The following is a 20850-nucleotide window of genomic DNA, read 5'->3' as shown; positions in this document are numbered from 1 at the left end:
AACTGTGACTGTTTAATCCTATCTTTTTTCTCTCAAGATTTGATTTTCATCGTGATCATTTAATCCTACTCATCAACTATTTTTAATCTTCTTTCTTTTTAAACCCTTTCGTCTTAAAATGTTTCCCTTTGAAATAAAGTGTGTTAAAGATATATTAGCCCATTAGTATAAGCCCAAGCCTAATTCTACTTTGTGTACAAGTCAAGTCTCCTACTTGTATTAGAAGTCTATTAGTCTAGGGTTTAGTCTACTATATATACACATGTTATGATTCATTGTAATACAGGATTTGTACTACACTCTAATATATTATTAATGTAGCCCTTTAGGGTTTCCTCCGTGGATGTAGGCCGTTAGGCTGAACCACGTAATCCTTGTGTGTTACTATGTTTTATACTTTATGCTTTCACTTCTGCATCTATACTAGCATATTCAACATGGTGTATCAATGATAATATTTAACATGGTATCAGAGCCACCTTCTTGTGGCCATGGTTTTCTGTCCTTGCGGTATTTTTAAGAGCAATCTTTGTCTTCCTCGGTGTTTTTTTTTTCGCTGCGTTCATCTTCTTTGGCTTCCTACTGCTGCCGTCAAAACTCTCCAGTATAGTCAAGCCACTGTTAGAAGTCGCATCAACACTGCAAGATTATTGCCTTCCTCAAATTACCGTCACAGAGCCAAACTTCATTCAAGAGACCTTCTCAACCTTATCAAATCTCAAGATTTCATCAAGCTTCCATCTTGAGTTTGAGAGGGGGTGTTAAAGATATATTAGCCCATTAGCATAAGCCCAAACCTAATTCTACTTTGTGTACAAGTCAAGTCTCCTACTTGTACTAGAAGTCTATTAATCTAGGATTTAGTCTACTATATATACACATGTTATGATTCATTGTAATACAGGATTTGTACTACACTCTAATATATTATTAATGTAGCCCTTTAGGGTTTCCTCCGTGGATGTAGACCGTTAGGCTGAACCACGTAATCCTCGTGTGTTACTGTGTTTTATACTTTATGCTTTCACTTCTGCATCTATACTAGCATATTCAATATGGTGTATCAATGCTAATATTTAACAAAGTGTATATAATATATGTGTGTGTACAAAAGTATTTTCCACATCATTTTAGATAAAGCAAAAATAATAATAATAAAACAACAACAACAAGGGAAAAAAATATTATTTTGGTCTCTATATCTTGAGGTAAATTAATCTAGTCCTTACATTTTGGTAACAGTCACTTTGGTCACTGTTATTGTATGTTTTTAGACCCTTTAAAACACAACCAGATTAACCTATTTAATTAGCCAAGTGATTAACTTAGATAAATTATGCAGATCTAGGTTAATACAGATAAATCATATCATTGAAACAGTGCTGAATATAAGGGGGTGTTTGGTAGAGGAGTTTGAGTAATGTTGTTTGAGCATTTTTGATATATGTGTAGGTGAAAAAGTATGTGGAAATGTGTGTAAGTGTGTTTGAAATGCTCAAAAGATTGTTCAAAATAGGATATCAAACGGGTCCTAAATAACACAACGATATGATAACCCAGGAAAATCAAACCAATAAAAAACCTGGGGAGGATTTAACCTAACTATCCTTAAGGTAAATCAAATCTACTATGAAAGAATTGAAGTTTACACAATAGCGACTTAGACCACTAACATCCTATTGCTACCTCAAGTAAGAAACTTACTACCACAACCACGTGACAGCTCCGAGTCCACGAACTACTTCATTCTTGGATTCACAACAAGTACAAGCACTCCTGCTTGTGTATCTTTAAGCTCTTGAAACAGCAACTGAATTGATCACCAAGCTCTCGACATCAATCTTGAGATTGGAAACCTTAAGTATGTATGAAAGTAAACACCTCTAGATCTCACAAGAGATTTACACACATAACATAAAAAGCAACCTCAAAACGTGGCTAGGGTTTTTCCTTTTATACTTAAAGCAAAACATAAAACCCTACACCTCAAACGAGCTTGGGCTGAGTTGGAAAATTTTGCAGAAAAATAATCTACACGAACTTCGATCGATCGAGTCTAATTCTCGATCAATCGAGCCAGGCAGATTTACACAGTAAATCCTGCAGTACACTCAATTCCAATTTTACACATAAACATACTTTGAGCAAGTCTAAAACAAATCTAAAACAAGACTAAAGTCTTGATCATGGTTTGCCAACATTACAAATTGAAGTTCTAATACATTTAAACCTAAAGTCTTAGAACCCAACAAACTCCCCCTTTGGCAATCCGTGACAAAACACAAACTAAACAAAATGCTCAAAGTTTACAAAAAACAGCCCATTACAATAACATTGCCCATCAAACAGATCCAACCTAACTACTATCTATCAGTTGCAATTGTAAACAGCAGCACGACTGAATCAACTTGTATATTTCTGTAACACTTAACAAACACATAAACACATGTGTGGAAAATACAAGTAAAATAAAATAAATTCTTGATTTCACATAAGCATAAACTACAAGACATATATCATGAATAACCTCATAAATATAAATCAATAATCAATGAAGCACAATGTAAAATAATTAACGTAAATAAACACATCACATTATCTCCCTCTATCATAAACAACTTAAATAAAACAAAATACATCATGAGCAAAAAAAAAAAAAAAAAAATACATGATGAAGCACCTAGATACAATCTAAAGCTCCACAGCTCCAAAAAAAAAAAATCTCCCTCTATCAACAAAATCTCCTCTACATATGTACTCCCCCTTTTTGTGACGAATTGCCAAAGGACACTCACTCATCATCAAAAGGAGGTGGTGGAGGTTATCAGCGAAAACTCTCCAAATCTGCTCTCAAGGACCGAAGCTCATCAAGCATGTCCACCAAAAGCTAACCATGAGCCGCCTGAACGGTTATGACAGTCTCCAACATACGACAAATGCTCAAATCATCTGAAATAGAAGGTGGAGGAATAACAGCTGCAGTAGTCGAATCAACATAAGCATCGGCAGCTAGATCACCGAAGTAGAAGGAGGATGAGGAGGAGGAGGTGCACCAAAAGAGGAAGAATCCACTTTAGGGCGTTTAAAGCTAGCTCGCATCTGAGCAACCCTCTACCTAAGAAAGGTGGCACCTATAGGAGCTATAATATGAACAGGCTCAGATGCTAGAAACTCCTCTAAATCCAAATGCAAAAGAATCTGATGAATAAAAACCGGAAAGAAAAGAGCATAAGCAGTAGAACTACTCCTATGAACCTCAATCAAAGAACGAATGAAAAGATGAGGAAAGCTCATAGGAGCATCCGTGACAAGCGCATACAAAAATGCACATCTCTCCAAAGGAATGGTGTGCAGATAAGAGATAGGCCAAATCGAATGGCAAGAAATCCGAAAGAAAAGATAGTGAATCTCGGTCAACTCGTGAGAGATGATCCGAGGATCAGAACCCCATTGGATAGAAGTACCAGTAATAAATGACATAATGTCATCTAAGGGAGGAGACTCATCGTAAGGATAAATAGGATGCTGGACCAGTGGCACCCCAAGAGCATCAGCCACTACTAAAGGAGTAATGATGTACTCATCACCCCGTATCTAATTTCTCACCAGAGTGTTGGAATCATAGGAGTGGACAGAAAGGTTCGACTAAAACTCTCTAATCAAGGTAGCCGGAGGAGGATGTGAAATGTCCAACAAAGGAAGCCAACCCCTACGCTCAAAGTTTCTCCGAATCTCACCATCTAACTCATCTAACACTACCTTCCGCTCAGCCCATACAGTCCTACGAATGTTCAGCTTCTCATAAGTTTCCTGATTTTTCTCACTTAGAAACCTCTCATTATCAAAGGTGGGGACAGAAGAAGAAGAGGATTTCCTATTAGCTCTAGTCTTCCTAGACATAATGCTAAGGATCAAAAGGACAGAAAAAAAAAAAAAAAAAAAAAAAAAACAAAAACAAAAACACAAAAACCAAGGGCAGATTGCAAGTTAGCACAGAAATATAGAAAATAACAATCAATATGATGCATGAACAATATCAACACATGATGCATGCTCTAATGCAGTGAGAATAAGTTCAATTTTACTTTGAAATCACAAAATTGGCTTGAGCATAGAGTTTATATCAAAAATCCAAATTTTGAAAACCCACTTTCAAAAAACCCAACAAATTGATCAATTGATCATTACACAAGATAGATAACATAAAATAATGATCAAATTAATCAATCTAACAAGCCAGTTTCATCAAATTAAGCTTAATAGAACAAAATCCCCAAATCAGGTAGTTTCAAGCCCTAGAAAAATTCAATTTTTCCCAAATCAACAAATTGATCAAATTAATTCATAAAAACCAGTTGTATATCATCCCACAACAAAAACCCATTGATCAATTTCCAAAGAAAATATTGAAAACATCGAAAACCCCAAATTTCCTTAGGTTCGAAAATCTCCCTTAAATGCATGAACAATGAAAATAAATGAAAAAGGAGGGGCAAAAGGGTCTTATCGGCTTTAGAAGACAAAAACCTTGCAAAAAAATTGAGTTTGAATCCTTGACCGATCGAAGAGAGAGAGACAGAGTTTTTGAAAAAGTATGAATAGTGTTTATCACGTGAAACCTCAAGATTAAAAATAAATAAAATAAAATAAAATAAAAACTCTCTATGTGATTTTCGATCAATCGAAAATTACATTCAATCGATCCAGCATCAATCGATTACCGATCGAATCGGACAAATTCAAACCAATATTTTAATCGCAATTTCGATTGGTTGAAAAACACCCCCGATCGATCGAAAATATGGGAAAAAAAATTTTGAAAAACAAAGCATTTTAATGCAGAAACTTTGAAAAGCACAATATTTTATGGATAAAATGCATGAGTATAAGATGAAATGCTTTTCAAAAACACTTGTATTGAACCCAGATCTCCCAAAAATGAGATGTCAAACAATTTTCCTTAAATTCTTCAAACTTCAAACACATTTTGCATTAAACTCAAGGAAGTTTCAATCTTGGATGGCCAAAACAAAATCACACACAATAATCATGTACAAAGTTTAGCAAAGAGTAACTTGTGTAGTGTGTGCAACTAGCAAAAACTTGAGATACATGTGAGGTGATATGTGAATAGTAATCAAGCATAATTTCTACAAAATTCATCACATAAATTTGAAAGAGACTATCACCTAAAAAGTTACATCATATAACTTCGACATCTCCTATAAAACAAGCTTACAATCATGTAAGTTTCTTGATTTGCCTCATAATATACATACCAATTTTATTTGATCAGAAACTTATTAATAATAGCCAGGATAATGTACACACCAATTTTATTTGATTGAATTCATTATAGTCCAATAATGTACACACTAATTTTATTATTTAAACCGAGGCTACACCTTATATTCTTTTTGTGCATGTGCTACACTTTATCGAGTACTTAAATCATATGATATGCACTAAGGTGTTCATGATTGGCTATTAAACAGTGGTGAGATAGTTATTTATGTTTTTCTCAATAAGATCAAGTTCGACAATCAAAGGCATGTGACTTCAAGATCAAGACAAAGTAATCAAAAACTATAAACATCTTCCCACACAACATGCACTACAAAGCTCAAACTAGTAAAGTGCAATAAATAAGCTCATCAAAGCTAAACAAGGTACATAAACATGTTATGCAAAGATATAATTGGCCAACCTTGATTTTAAAACCAAGAAAAATACTGCAAAACACATTTTACTTCCCTAATCCTTTTTTTTTTTTTTTTTTTGAAAAGAAATAACAAAAACAACCTAGAATGAAATGCATGAATGTTATGCAATGCAAATCCTAGAAAAAAAAAAGAGAACAAAAACAACAAAAAAGAATGGTCACAAAAAGTAGAGCGATGAAGCATAAAGACCATGAAAGCCAAAGATGATCAGGGATACGGAATCACACCAATTACTTGACGAGGTGTCTCAAACTTATTTCTATCAAGAGGTTTGGTGAAGATGTCAGTATTCTGACATTCAGTAGGGATATACTTAAGAGACACAATCTTTCTTTCAACAAGATCCCTAATAAAATGATATTTAATCTCTATGTGTTTCGTCTTAGAGTGTTGAATAGGGTTCTTAGAGATATCAATAGCACTAGAATTATCACAATAAACAACCATGGTGTCTTGTGTTGTCCCATAATCACTCAAAAGTTTTTTCATCCAAAGAAGCTGTGAACAACAACTTCCAACAGCAATATATTCTACTTCTGCAGTAGACAGAGAGACAGAATTTTGCTTTTTACTCATCCAAGCAACAAGATTGGCTCCTACATAAAAGCACCCACCAGTTGTGCTTTTTCTATCATTGGCATTGCCAACCTAATCAGAATCAGAAAATCCAGCAAGAGACAGATTTGACTCTTTGCTATAAAACAATCTATAATCACAAGTTCTACCAACATATTTTATGATTCTTTTAACAGCATTCAAATGTGAAACCTTAGGATTAGATTGAAACCTAGAACATACAACAACACTAAAAGCAATATCAGGCCGACTAGCAGTTAAATACAAAAGACACTCAATCATGCATCTATATAATGTAACATCAACAGACTCACCCGATGGATCATTGGTTAATTTTGCATTTGCAGTCATTGGTGTTCTAGCATGTTCAGCCTTGTCAAGTCCAAATCTCTTGACTAGATTTCTAGCATACTTTGCTTGGTTGATGTAGATTCCTGAGTTTATTTGCTTCACTTGCAATCCCAAGAAATAAGTTAGTTCACCAACCATACTTATTTTGAACATTGTCTTCATTTCATCTGTAAAAGATTGAGCAAGAGAATCATTAGTAGCGCCAAAAACAATATCATCAACATAAATTTGAGCTACAACAAAATAATTTTTATCCTTTCGTATGAAGAGAATAATTTCTGCAAATCCCCTTTTGAATCCATGCTTAGTGAGATATGCAGTCAACCTATCATACCAAGCCCTAAGAGCTTGTTTCAAACCATAAAGAGCTCTCTTCAACTTGTAGACATCATCCGATCTGTGAGGATCAACAAAATCCTTTGGTTGTTCAACATATACCTCTTCTTGCAACATTCCATTCAAGAAAGCACTCTTGACATCCATTTGATACAACTTGAAATTCAGATGACTTGCTTGGGCCAAAAGTATCCTAATGGATTCCATTCTTGCTACCGGTGCAAAAGTCTCATCAAAATCAATCCCTTCCACTTGTGTGTACCCTTGAGCAACAAGTTTTGATTTATTTCTAATAATTGTACCATGTTCATCTGACTTGTTCTTAAAAATCCACTTAGTTCCAATCACATTTACTCCATTTGGTCCAGGAACTAATTCCCACACATCATTCCAAACAAATTGATGAAGTTCTTTATGCATGGAATTAACCCAATCAACATCTTGAAGTGCTTCATCCACCTTTTTCGGTTCAAATTGGGATAGATAGCATGACTGAGTAATTACATTCAAGGCTTTGGATCTCAATATCATGTTATCTTTTAGACTACCCAATATATCTGTGACAGGGTGATTCAACTTAACTTTAGAAGATGGACCTTTGACCAGAGATGTAGAGGTACCTTTCTGTTATGATGGAGGACTAAGCTCACTTTGTTCTTGTTGAGTTTCATGAACTGGTGTGGATGGTTTTGAACTTGATGGTACTGAAACTGTATCATTCAACAACAACAGCTCTTCCTCACCATGCTTCCCCCACATAATCATCGGGAAGTGAATCATCAACTTCCATAATCTTTTCTTGAACTGGAGAATTGTTTTTTGAATGACTTTTAGAACTTAATTCATCATTGATCACAACATTGGAAGACTCCATAACTGTTTTGGTTCTCAGATTGTACACTTTATATGCTCTACTAGTGGAGGAGTATCCTAGAAAGTATTCATTGTCATTCTTTGCATCAAACTTTTCTAGGTTTTCTTTATCACATAGAATGTAACAGTCACTGCCAAATATCTGAAAATATTTAACAACAGGCTTCTTTCCTCTCCAAAGTTCATAGGGAGTTTGCTTGGAATCAGGTCTGAAATACACTCGATTGAGTGTATGGCAAGCAGTGTTAACTACTTCTTCTCAGAAGGATTTGGGCATCTTTTTATTGTGTAGCATAAAATGTGTCATCTCTTGAACAACCCTATTATTCTGTTCCACTATTCCATTCTGTTGTGGTGTCTTGGGTGATGAGAACTCTTGATATGTGCCTTGATCATTGTAGAAGGTAGCCAGCTTTGTGTTTTCAAATTCTCTTCCATGATCACTTCTGATTATGGCTATAACAATACCTTTCTCAACTTGCAATTTCTTGCACAAATATATCATCTTCTCAGGAGCCTCAGCTTTATCTCTCAAAAGCACAACCCATGTATATCTAGTAAAATCATCTACAACAACTAGAATATACTTCTTTCCACCTAAACTCTGAACTCTGGCAGGACCCATGAGATCAATGTGCAACAACTCAAGAGGTCTGGAAGTTTGAACTTCAGTTACAGACAGATGCTTGGACTTCACTTGTTTACCCATCTGATATGGTCCACATATGCACTTTTCTATCTTCTCAAACTTGGGCAAACCAATAACTGCATCACACTTGGAAATTTTCTCTAATTGCTTGTGACTTACATGTCCCAACCGTTGATGCCATAAGTCAACTTAATTGATCTTTTCACTAAAACACTTGTTGCTTATACTCTGTGTTATACCATAACAGTTGTTAGCTGTCCTTACATCAATACACATACAGTCACCTCCTCCATCAAGTATCTCACATTCATACTTAGTGAAGAGAACATTCAGTCCATTATCACAAATCTAACTGATGCTGAGTAAGTTAGCTTTCAACCCATCTACATACCAAACATCTTCAAAAACCGGCAACCCTGGAATGTCCACAATTTCGATGCCTCTGATCACAAATTTGCTTTCATCTCCAAACATGACTGTCCCAATCTTTCCTTCAAAGAGTGTCTTGAATAAAGCTTTATTTCCTATCATATGCCTGGAACAACCACTATCCAAATACCAAAGATAAGAATCACGTGCCTTTAAGGCGGTTAAAGCAGTAAAACATAAATAATTCTCATCACATGTAATTATACCAAGATGTTCAAGGAAAGATTTAACAAAAGCAACAAAAGACAAAAACAAGTAGACAAGATGGCATATTAGCAATAAGATCTTCCAAGAATTCATGACAACAGGGGTCAAGGATCAACTCTTAGATCAAATTATCTAAACACTAGAGCTAACCCGCTCTGATACCACTTGTACGTTTTTAGACCCCTTAAAACACAGCCAAATTAACCTAGTTAATTAGTCAAGTGATTAACTTAGGTAAATTATGCAGATTTAGGTTAACACAGATAAATCATATCATTGAAACAGTGCGGAATATAAATAGCACAATGATATGATAACTTAGGAAAACCAAACCGGTAAAAAACCTGAGAAGGATTTAACCTAGCTATCCTCAAGGTAAAACAAATCCACTATGAAAGAATTGAAGTTTACACAATAGCGACTTAGACCACTAACATCCTATTACTATCTCGAGTAGGAAACTTACTACCAAGATCATGTGACAGCTCCGAGTTCACAGACTACTTCTTTCTTGGATTCACAGCAAGTATAAGCACTCTCGCTTGTGTATCTTTAAGCTCTTGAAACAACAACTGAATTGATCACCAAGCTCTCGACATCAATCTTGAAATTGGAAACCTTAAGTGTGTATGAAGGAAAACACTTCTAAATCTCACAAAAAATCCACATACACAACATAAAGAGCAACCTCAAAACATGGTTAGGGTTTTTCCTTTTATACTTAAGGCAAAACATAAAACCCTACACGTCAAATGGGCTTGGGCTTGGGCTTGAGCTGAGTTGGAAAATTCTACAGAAAAACAATCTGCACGAGCTTCAATCGATCGAGTCTAATTCTCGATTGATTGAGCCAGGAAAATTTACACGGTAAATCCTGCAGTACACTCGATTCTAACTTTACACATAAACATACTTTGAGCAAGTCTAAAAAAAGTCTAAAACAAGACTAAACGTTTTGATCATGGTTTGCCAACATTACAATTGAAGTTCTAATACTGTTTGTTTTTAGACCCCTTAAAAACACAATCGGATTAACCTAGTAAATTAGCCAAGTGATTACTTAGTCCAAATTTCAGATCTAGGTTAACACAATCATATAATCATATCAATGTAAAATGCTGAATATAAAAAAACACAAAGATATGATGACCCAGGAAACCACACCGGTAAAAACCTAGGGAGGATTTAACCTAACTATCCTCAAGGTAAACCTGAATCCACTATGAAAGAATTGAAGTTTTACAATAGCAACTTAGACCACTAACATCCTATTGCTACCCACCAGTAGAAAACTTACTGACATGACCACGTGCAAGCTCCGAGACCACGAACTCCTTCTTTCTTGGATTCTCCAGCAAGTACAAGCACTCCCGCTTGTATATCTTTAAGCTTTTATTACAGCAACTGAATCGATCACCAAGTTCTTGACATAATCTTGAATCTTGGAAACCCTAAATATGTGTGAAGGCAACCACCTCTTGATCTTACAAAAGATTCACACACACAGCATAAGGAGCAACCGCAAAACATGGCTAAGGTTTTTTCTTTTATACTTAGACAAAACATAAAATCCTACACATCAAACGGGCTTGGGCTGAGTTGGAAAATTCTGCAAAAAAACATTATGCCCGAGTTTCGATCAATCAAGTCTAATTCTCAATCGATCGAGCCAGACAGAATTGCACAATAAATTCTGCAGTAACTCGATTCCAACTTTACATAAAACGCATACACTTTGAGCAAGTCTAAACAAGACTAAAACCTGCTTTGATCATGGTTTACCAACAATACAAATTAGAGTTCTAATACATTAGTTTCTAATCCTTAGAACCTAACAAATACATTTAAACCTAAAGTCTTAGAATCCAACAGTTATTTTTAACTTGCAATTGATCGTGTATGTCTAATGCTAACTTGTCTAAATTTAACTTATCTAAATTTTAGGGCCCGTTTGGATTGAAGGGAGAGGAAGGGGGAGTGGAGGGGAGCAGATCCACCACTGCTGATCCCAAATTACGACCATCGATCCCAATTAGCACCACCACTAACCCAAATCCATCACCACCAAACTTGAATTAGCACCACACTACTGAAACTAGATCCATCACCAACAAATCCGAAAATCATATTTCAACCACAAACTCAGACATATTTTGAACCATTAAACAACCCAAACCCTTACCCCATCACAGATCGAAGAAAAAGAGACTGAATGGGTGAGTCCAAGTCACTAACGGTGTTTAAACAACGAAAAATGTTGTTTAAACACCATAACATGCATTTCTACACACTTTTTCATTTATACATATTTCCACAAAACTTAAACAATGTTACTAGAAATCTCTTACCGAATAGGCCCTAAATTTTGTAAAACCCAAACAGAGAGAGCACCCGAAGAAATTAGGATGAGAGAGAGAAATGGCATGGAGCTCTATTGGGATGCTGTGTTTCTCCTTCCCTTTCATTTCCAAACAAAACACAAACCCACAAAACCAATTCTAATGGAAATTGTTATACTTTAATAGATACAAGGGATGGGAGCACGTGGTGGGTTTGGGAGCTGTGTTCATGTATCAGCTCATCAAATGTAAAATAACCCAGATCTCTATTTCAAGCTTCTTCTTTTTCTTTTCTTTTTTTGTGTTTTTCATGTACTAATCGTTTTGGTGCTGGTGGTTTGCCTTTTTTTAATTTGAGTTTTTCCTAATTTTTTTTTTTTTTTTATTTAGATGGTGATATGGCATTTTATTAAATGTCATTTTTTTTAATATTACTTTATATGGCACATAAGCTTCAAGTGTGCCACGCCGTGAACATTTTTCGTTAGAACACTAGCATTGGAGGGTATCAACACCCCCAGTTGCTATTTTACATTCAAAACCTCAAAATTGTTGCTCCATCTGGGTATGGATTCTTAAAAAATTTTAGAACTTGTGAACAGTTGGTTCTTATATATAGAACCAACTATTCACTTAGATGTAAAAAAATACCATTATTTTAATTGAGAAATATGAAGAAAGGAAAAAGAAATGAAAGAGAAGAGAGAGAAACATGATTTTTTATATTATTTGATGTTGTAATTTATATTATTTTAATGAGTTGTATATAAAAATAGAAACTGGGATGTTAGGTGAATTGTAAAATGAGATGGTGAAATAAATAAAATAGGTTTTGAAGTTGTAAAATAAAACTTTTTTGGAATCCCGGATGGGAATATTCTTAGTGGGTTAATAGTAAGAATCAAATTGACTGCAAGTTAAAAATAATAAAGACTAAATTGACTGTTACCAAAATGTAGAGACAAAATTGACTATAACCCTAAAACATAAGAACTAGAATAATATTTTTTCAAAAAAAAAAAAACAACAACAACAAAAATAATCATAAACAATAGCAGTGTTTTTCACGCATCTTTTCCTATATTTGTTTATACTTACATATATGTAGATAAATACGAAGTAATAAAAAGGAATTTGGAACGAGTTCCTACCTCGAAATTGTGGAATGAGACTATGGAGCAGAAAGTTGAATCCCCACTAATCGAAGACACACTACACTCCGGAGCAAAAAATTGAATCCCCACTGGTCGAAAAAATGCTACACGCAATCAAATCATCATCAGAAAAATTCAAACTAATCTAATCAGCCAGATCATTGTCAAAAAAGAATTTTTCTGAATGAAAATGCAGAAAATGAGAAGATAATTGCCAAAATGAAGTGGAAAATGCATTTTAAAGGTGAAATGCGAATTTTGAGATTTGGCGCATACTTAATGTGCGTTTAAATGTTGTTTATTTTGCTGAAAATTGAAAACTAAAAACAATAAAAAAATAATAATAATTTTTGCAACACTGTTCACTCTTTTAACACTATAGCTTTGCCTACTTGCACTGTTCATATCCCATGAACCTTGCAAGAGGTGCTGGTCAAGAAAAAAAAAAAAAAAAAAGGGCTGATGCAAACGTGAACGTGGAACGGGCAATCCAAACGGTGCTTTAGTGTGCACCGAAATCTCACTTGGTCAAAGGTTGACCAATTTGATGGGTAAACCCCTAAACACACACACACACACACACACACAAAAATAAAAGGGAAACTTTTTTTTTTTTAATATATATAGAAAATGGCAAGGAGATTTTATTTGGTGTAAAAATACACTAGTTTAAAGAGAGAGGCCTCGAAACTGCACACCCAAAAAAAAAAAAGACCGGATATTAAAGGTGAAGATTGTGCATGTAGCGCTAAATTTTTAAAAGAACAACTATTTTGGCTAGGGGTGGCAAAATTTGACATGACCCATGAACCCGATACGACTAACCCATTTATAAATATGCCATAAGTTGAGGCTAATCAGGTTCGGGTCAAATTTGGATTGACACAGTTGACCCATCTAATAAACGAGTCGTGTTTGTGTTCAACATGTAAACCAGTCTGACCCATTTGAATCGTTTAGCTTATAAAATATTCAAATTTGTTATTATTGCTTAATTTTTTGTTCTAATTATATGTTTATTACTATATTTATGGTTGTAATTGTATTTTAATTTTAGATATATATGGAAATTGATAGTAGGTTATTCAGATCAGGTATAACATATTAGTCAAATAAGTTATTAAATGGGTCATTTGTATTGACCTTTACATGATTTGTTAATTAAATGAGTTAAACATGTCTTGTTAGGTCGACTTGTTTAATAAACGAGTCAGGTTAGGATTGAGGATTCTTGACACATTTACTAAACAGGTCAGGTTCAAGTCAACCCATATAGTCGAGTACTCATAGCTCGACACAATACGAACCTGACCCCCATGAATATGAATTGCCACCCCTACTTTGGCTTCCTAATTCAACCAAGATACTTGATCCAGTCACAATGGACTTGTTCAGAGACAACCAAGTCTTCTCTAGCAACCCAATTTTTATCGGTGTAAGACCAGTATTGAGCCATGGGTAGTGCAGTTTTTACTTGAAATTTGGGATAACAAAATGCGAAATCACGTTCTTTATCCAATACCTCTTATTGCAATCAAGATATTAAATAAATAAGGGATAACTGTTAACATTGTATTTTCTCTGCCATTTGCATACCGGACTTCGGAAATTTCAAAAAATTCGTTTTCTCACTAAGAATCGTGGGAAAATCTAAATCATCATGTTTTATCTCGTTTGGATATTGGAGCATTCAAAGTGCCAATTCAAGTCAAATGACCAAAATACTCCCGATTCACCAAGAGTTGACCAAAAATCCAAATTAGTTAAAACTTCACCCAAATTACACTTTCTATGTTTTCATATCAAATCCAAGGTTTTTTTGGACTTTTCGTCAACTTTGACCAAATTTGACCTAAGTTGACTTTTTGGTGGCGATCGAGAAGTGACTTTTAATCCAACCGTCTGATCAAGATAAATCCAAGGTCGTTGCGAAGAATATAAAATTCCCTTTAAAACAACTACTCACAAGTCAAAATCAGAGTTAAAATGGTTCAAATATCATAAAAATACTCAAAATAGTGTCAAACACGTCAGTCCGCTTCTAAGGCCCACAACATTTTGGTCCGTGGTTTGATTTTCAAAAGCTCAGATGATCAAGAAACTAACATCTGTATTTTTCTAATTCCTGTGGAATTCGGTCAATCAAAGTTCGAGAAGACTTCCAGACAGGAGCCCAAAGTTGAAAACTAAAAAAGCACGCGAACTGAGAAATGGCGCAAGAGAGAAAGGAGCACTCAGAAAATTCTAAGTATATATTTTGATTCTCGAATTCTCCATCATTATTCTTGTTTGACTACTACAGAAGTTATAGACATACATATGCTAGGAGTCTTAATTGATAAGGTGTAAGACTTCCTTGATAATCCCTATCAATATGAACTCCAAATTAAAATCAAACTCTAGAACTCCCATATTTCTGATAGCCTATGGCCTATGTGCGCGCTCCATAGCTCATGGGTCGAGTAAAACTGACCTAGTTACTAGCACAATAGAATGCATGTGAAGGTCAAGTGACACCACAACATTTCATGCACAAACGTATAATCTGCAATCTTGTAAACATGTTGGTGAAATGAGAGCAGTTTGGTCATTCAACAAGTCAAAATCACTGCTAGTGTAGCTACCATGATGTAGTATGATTTAACTGGCAATTCGAATAGAGATGATTTCTTAGCATGCATCTTCCTCTCAAAAGTCTCACTATTCCTTTATGTACTAACGATACTGAAATTGATATTTCAATCAGTTAGTCCAGAATCCAGCAAAAGCTATCAAGTAATAGACTCTAAAGCTAAGAGCCAAAAATAAAATCTATATTAATTACCCTGTTGTAAAGGAAATAATAACAAAACTGATGCAGAGATTACATAATGGATTTGATGATTCTATGAAATTTCTATGATGTTATGGTCATGTAGATTGGAAGCCTCAGTTCCTTAGTCATACAACATTTTGGCAGATTGTGTTTTCAACTTTTTTCCTTCATGCTTTAAAGTTTTCTCAACACACTTCTCATTTTTAGATATAGCTTTTGCAATGGCTTTCATCTTTCGAGCATTCTTTGCTCTCTTCATTGGTCTTCCCTTCACCTTTCTGTTTAGAAAAGAGTCCCATGATTAGAGGAGAAATAAAGGATTCAAATAGCAATCACATATGAAACCAAAGGCAAGCAAGGAAAAGAATTAGAAACATTTGTCAATAAGTAGGTGAATGAATTTGTCGTCAACAGATTTTAATATTACCTTTATTTCTTATATAAATAAAAGAAAACATTTTGAATCCATACATCCATTAAAAAAAATAGTAATCAGACAGAGCACACACAAACATACAAATAAATAAAAGTCTAACAATTCAGGGCAAAAAATCATACCCATTTAAATGCTCATAAACTATATCATGCCAGAATAAAGGAAAGGTAACCCATGCATTTAAAATGTAAGATTAATATCCCACAAAGGTCAGAGATAGAAAACAACAGAGTTGCTACAGAAGAAAGCACACCTCCAGAATAGTCAGGATTCCTACTCCCCAACTTCAAAGGTGCCATATAATGAAGCAAAAATAACCCTAACACCAGAACTGGTTTTGGTTTGGAACTCTAAAAAATGGTCCCAACTCCCAATACACAGGGCATCAAAAGTCGTCCAAGTCATAACCAATCCAAGAAGTAAGCCACCATATGCTGTTAGACAAAGAATAAAAACTTAACAGAAACATTTTTTTATCCTATTCTCACATGGAAAAATTTGAAAGGCTCTAGAGATCAGCCTCTTCAATTAGGATTCATCCTCATCAAACTTCACAAATCTGAAGAAGCAAAACTAAGTGTTCAAGTTACCAAGTGATTCAGTGGGTTACACACCTCTTATCTCCAGAATTAGTGATTCAGAGGGTTACGCCTTGGGAGTGTGCCTAATTTGCTAGCTTATCAGCAAGGTCGGTTTGGTCAACACTGCAGCATAGGCATCTAGAATGTGATTTCTATGTGCCTCATGTGATGCATTTGGAGAGAAAGAATGCTTGGAGCTTTGAAGGACATGAAAAATCAATTTTAAAGCTGGAATTTAGCTTCTTTGGATCCATATATGACTGGAAATCAGCTTCAAGATGGCACTCTCTCTCTCTCTAATTTACTAAAGTTGATTGATCTTTGTAATTTTCATTAAGAAATATTGGTGTACCGTGTGTCTCATGTATACTTTCCATATACATGACTTGCACCCCTTTGCGCTTTTTAATTAATTATTTTCTCATTAAAGAAAGTTACACGCATCCGATGGGTCATGAACCCATAACCTTACCCTCTACCTTGCTCCTTTTTATTTTTTAAGTCAGCCTCTACCTTGCTCTTGCAAAAGGAAGAGGTGTCATTGATCTAAAACTCATTGTCTGTTGCAGATCTACACTTTCTTGACAACCCAGAAATTACCACCAATCTTTCACCTTTTACAAATATTTTATACAACAAGTTTTTAAACCTCAGACGCCTCCATATCCAAAAGTATGAAAACATTCAAGCATAATAAACAAATGCTTGTCAGCAAACTGAAAAGACATAACTATAGCATACTCCATGCATATCTCTCAAACATGTAAAGACATTATGACCTGGATATGGTGGTACATTCCTTATTACTGGACCATAAAAACATAGACTGACAGAAATGTCAACCAAGACCCATCTTTCTCTGCCCAAATTCTGATTGAAAAACCAGAATAAATTATCTAATGTTTCACCATATAATTAGTTAGAGCTCCTCTGCCTTGTATTGTTGACCGAAAATTAGAAACTATCAGCTGAGCAGTTAAGATTGAACTCAATAATAGTCTAGGATTACATGAAAAGATAAGAAGCTTTAACTGATATATACATACCCGTGTGTGTCAGTTTTTCATTGGTCAATTGGTAAGTTACACACACACACACACACACACGTATATATGTAAAAAGTTTTATTAGAAAAATAAGGAACACCTAGTACACAAGATGTCTACTAGATGTATATCACATCTAAGATTTAAGAGTACAATTATTATCAAGAAACTCTAAAAAAGTTCAAGAAAGAGAAACTTCCCAAGGCTGATAACGATTCAAATAGAGTTCTCAACAATAAGTTACACACATATGATGAGTGCTGAATTCATGACCTACCCCTTATCTCATTCTCTTTTTTTTTTTTGATAAATTTTTTGTGTGTATACAAAAGGCAGGGACGTAATCAACGCAAGATGATGACTCGCGCTTACTAGGAATTCCTTGTTGAACCCCTTATCTCATTCTTACTAGGAAGGAAGAACATATTGAACTAGAGCTCATTGGCACAGTTCCATTATATATATAACAAGCTTTCTATTTTCTCAGCAATAAGTTGCACACATATTATGAGCGTCGAATTCATGACCTGCCCAATATCTCATTCTTACTGGGAAGGAAGAACAATTTGAACTAGAGCTCATAACAAGGTTTCTATCATAACCCATCACTCTTAAATTACTTGCTAGTTGCTACAATTGGGGAAACAAAAATTCAAGATGCTAGTAGAATGGTACATATAAATATAATCCAAAAAAAAAAAAAAAAAGTTATAAATATAAAAAGGGTTTAAGACTAAATTACAATAAACCATCTAAAATTGTCAGACAACATAAATAGAACACAACACATACACAAATATAAAACACACATAAACATAGTACAAAGGATATTTCACAAATTTTCATTTTCCAATACTTACTTTACGTGAGCAGCAGAGGCTGAGATCTTAGCAACAGATTCTGACGTGTCCATTGCTGCAAAAAAAAAAAAAAAAAAAGTTTAAATTTTACTTCAGCAATAAAACTAAAATAGTATAACATAAATTAAAATTTCAAAAAAAAAAAAAAAAATTCGATGCTGGGAGTACCTTGAGGGATATCTGAAACGTTAACTTCGGTGGTGTCCATTGAATCGGCAGCGTTTCGCTTCTTCTTGTTCCTGTTCTTCGCCATTGTTCAGAGATCTGTCGAGGGTTTTTTTTTTTTTTTTTGGGTTACGAAGTTTAGGCAAAAACCCTAGCTTAATGAAAGGTCCGCAATGGGCTGAGCCCACCTTAGTACTTGCTGGGTTCTTAATTTAGAGCCCGGCCCGTTGTATATTTCATATAAATCCAAACCTAAATGTATTTTAATTTTAATTTTGGGCTGGGCTTAAGAGTTTGAAAGCCCAGGAAAAATAAGAGAGAAATGCAGAGGTAAAAAATGTTGGGGATCGTAATGTGTTTTGTTTACCAAAAACCCAAAAAAAAAAAAAAAAAAAAAAAAAAAATGAGAGAGAAAGACAATGTACAACTTTATTTTGGCTGATAATTATCAAAAAATATACCTAACATGAATTGAAGGGTCGGTTTTTGGTACAACCAATTAGCTGTGTAAGGTACTAAGGTCATCAATTGAACTGTTGAAGTGTCGATTTTTTTTAATGTAGTAAATATATGAAAAAAAAAGTTTTGATGAAAAGGTATTGAAAAAATGGTCATTCAACATTTCTACTAACACACTTTTTTTTTTAATGTACCATACCTACTCAGTTTTAATCTTTCATTTGTTATAATAAAATAAATATTAAATAAGACAGTATCTTCTTATATTAACAACTAAGATTAAGTAGGTACAATAGAATTATCATTGAAAAAAAAAAAATATATATATATATATATATATACACACATATTATTTAAATTTAAGGTCTACCTTCTAAGTTCAAATCACCATGACAAATTGTAAATTTTAAGGTAGGTGGTTCAATTTGGTCAATTTCTCCACTAAAAAAAATGAAGGGAAGAAAAGAAAACATTGATTCAATTGGTTTTTTTTTTTATTGAATATCTAATATAATAGAAATATATGAAATTGAAAATCCAACCATGGGTTTCAGTTCAACGATTAATAATTTCTTTGTTGTACACAGACTGTTTTACGAAATTTTACACATAATCTAAAAAATAACTAAAACTTTGATTTAAATTCACGATTTTCAGCTTGAAAATCGTATTTTTAAGTTATTGACTTATTGTTTTAATTGTTTTTTAGGTTGTATGTAAAATTGTATAAAACAGTTTATGTAACACAGTCCTTGCTAGTGAGCCGTAGCATGTACAAAACAGGCATTAATTTAACACGTCCTTCGCAATGGTTCCAACTGTGACCAAATCCCAGTGATATTAAAACTGGGCCATTTGCTATTTATAGTCACTCATAGAAACATAGCCCTCACACAATCTTGTTGGGGTGTCATAAATGATGTATATATCCACCAATACTATTTATGGTTTCAAGATAATTAATTTTGCATGCCTTAACGGCATGTGATTTAGGCTTTTAGCAAGTAACATTATTAATGGCCAGGCCAGATCGTGTGTCCCATCATCATAGAAATTATTGCTATGCAAAAACAGCGGCTACTTCCAACGTTTATTGGGGTTTTTCTTGTTGGCAATAACCGGCTAGGTATTTTTCATGGCCCCCATAGTTTGTTAGGTGTCACACATTCTGGCAAAGTTTTGATCTCAATTGGGCTCAGTCTTTTCGAATTCAAATGATTTATGATCAATTATGTGTTGACTACAAAGTTAATTGAGATTATTACACAAAGAAGAATGTTGGATACAGTAATCTAAAGTGGTTTCACAGTGGGCTCCATGACCAAGTGTGAAGCATTATCAAGCAACTATAGCATATTGGCCTTAATAGTTGTGAGAGTTGTAACTTTGCTGATTGATAGAGCAGGCTTGTTTTAAAGGGGAGCGCAATATAATATGTGGACCATTTGTCCATTTGCATAAAGAAACTACATTTTGGGTTTCTTTGGAAATGGGGATTGAACTTTGTTCTCGTTCATACCCTCTTTTCTTTGGCGGGCCCTGCTTGTCCTTGTATACAGTGCACGTTTCTGTTATGTCACACATCAAATATGTTCCTATCAGTAGAAATAATGGAAATAAATAGAAAATACTAACCACTGCGGGATGTAGCTTGATAGTAAAAGTTTTAGGATCGCTTCACTTGATAAGCGGTTTGAGCGACAATTCTAACAAGATCCATGTGATACACGTAGTATTATTTATTACCATCACGTAGTGTGAAGTCGATAAATCCACACAAGAAACCTATTTTTCATTTAGCAAAAAAAGAAAAGAAATAAATACTGAATTACCAGCTTATTATTATTATTA

At 34.4% G+C, this 20850-nt stretch overlaps 1 protein-coding gene across 1 annotated transcript; it reads right to left on the bottom strand.

Annotated features, from left to right (window-relative positions):
- Positions 1-15413: 15413 nt before the first annotated feature.
- On the bottom strand, positions 15414-18699 carry LOC126694886 (uncharacterized). Its single transcript, XM_050391417.1, has 3 exons — positions 18544-18699; positions 18376-18430; positions 15414-15730 (listed from the first exon to the last, which is right to left on the bottom strand). The coding sequence occupies exons 1-3, from the start codon at positions 18626-18628 to the stop codon at positions 15574-15576; spliced, it is 297 nt and encodes a 98-aa protein (XP_050247374.1). The 5' UTR covers positions 18629-18699; the 3' UTR covers positions 15414-15573.
- Positions 18700-20850: the final 2151 nt, after the last annotated feature.

The sequence above is a fragment of the Quercus robur genome, chromosome 8 (genome assembly GCF_932294415.1).
Source record: "Quercus robur chromosome 8, dhQueRobu3.1, whole genome shotgun sequence".
Lineage (NCBI taxonomy): Eukaryota > Viridiplantae > Streptophyta > Magnoliopsida > Fagales > Fagaceae > Quercus > Quercus robur.
This window is presented reverse-complemented; position numbering and strand designations above follow the sequence as displayed.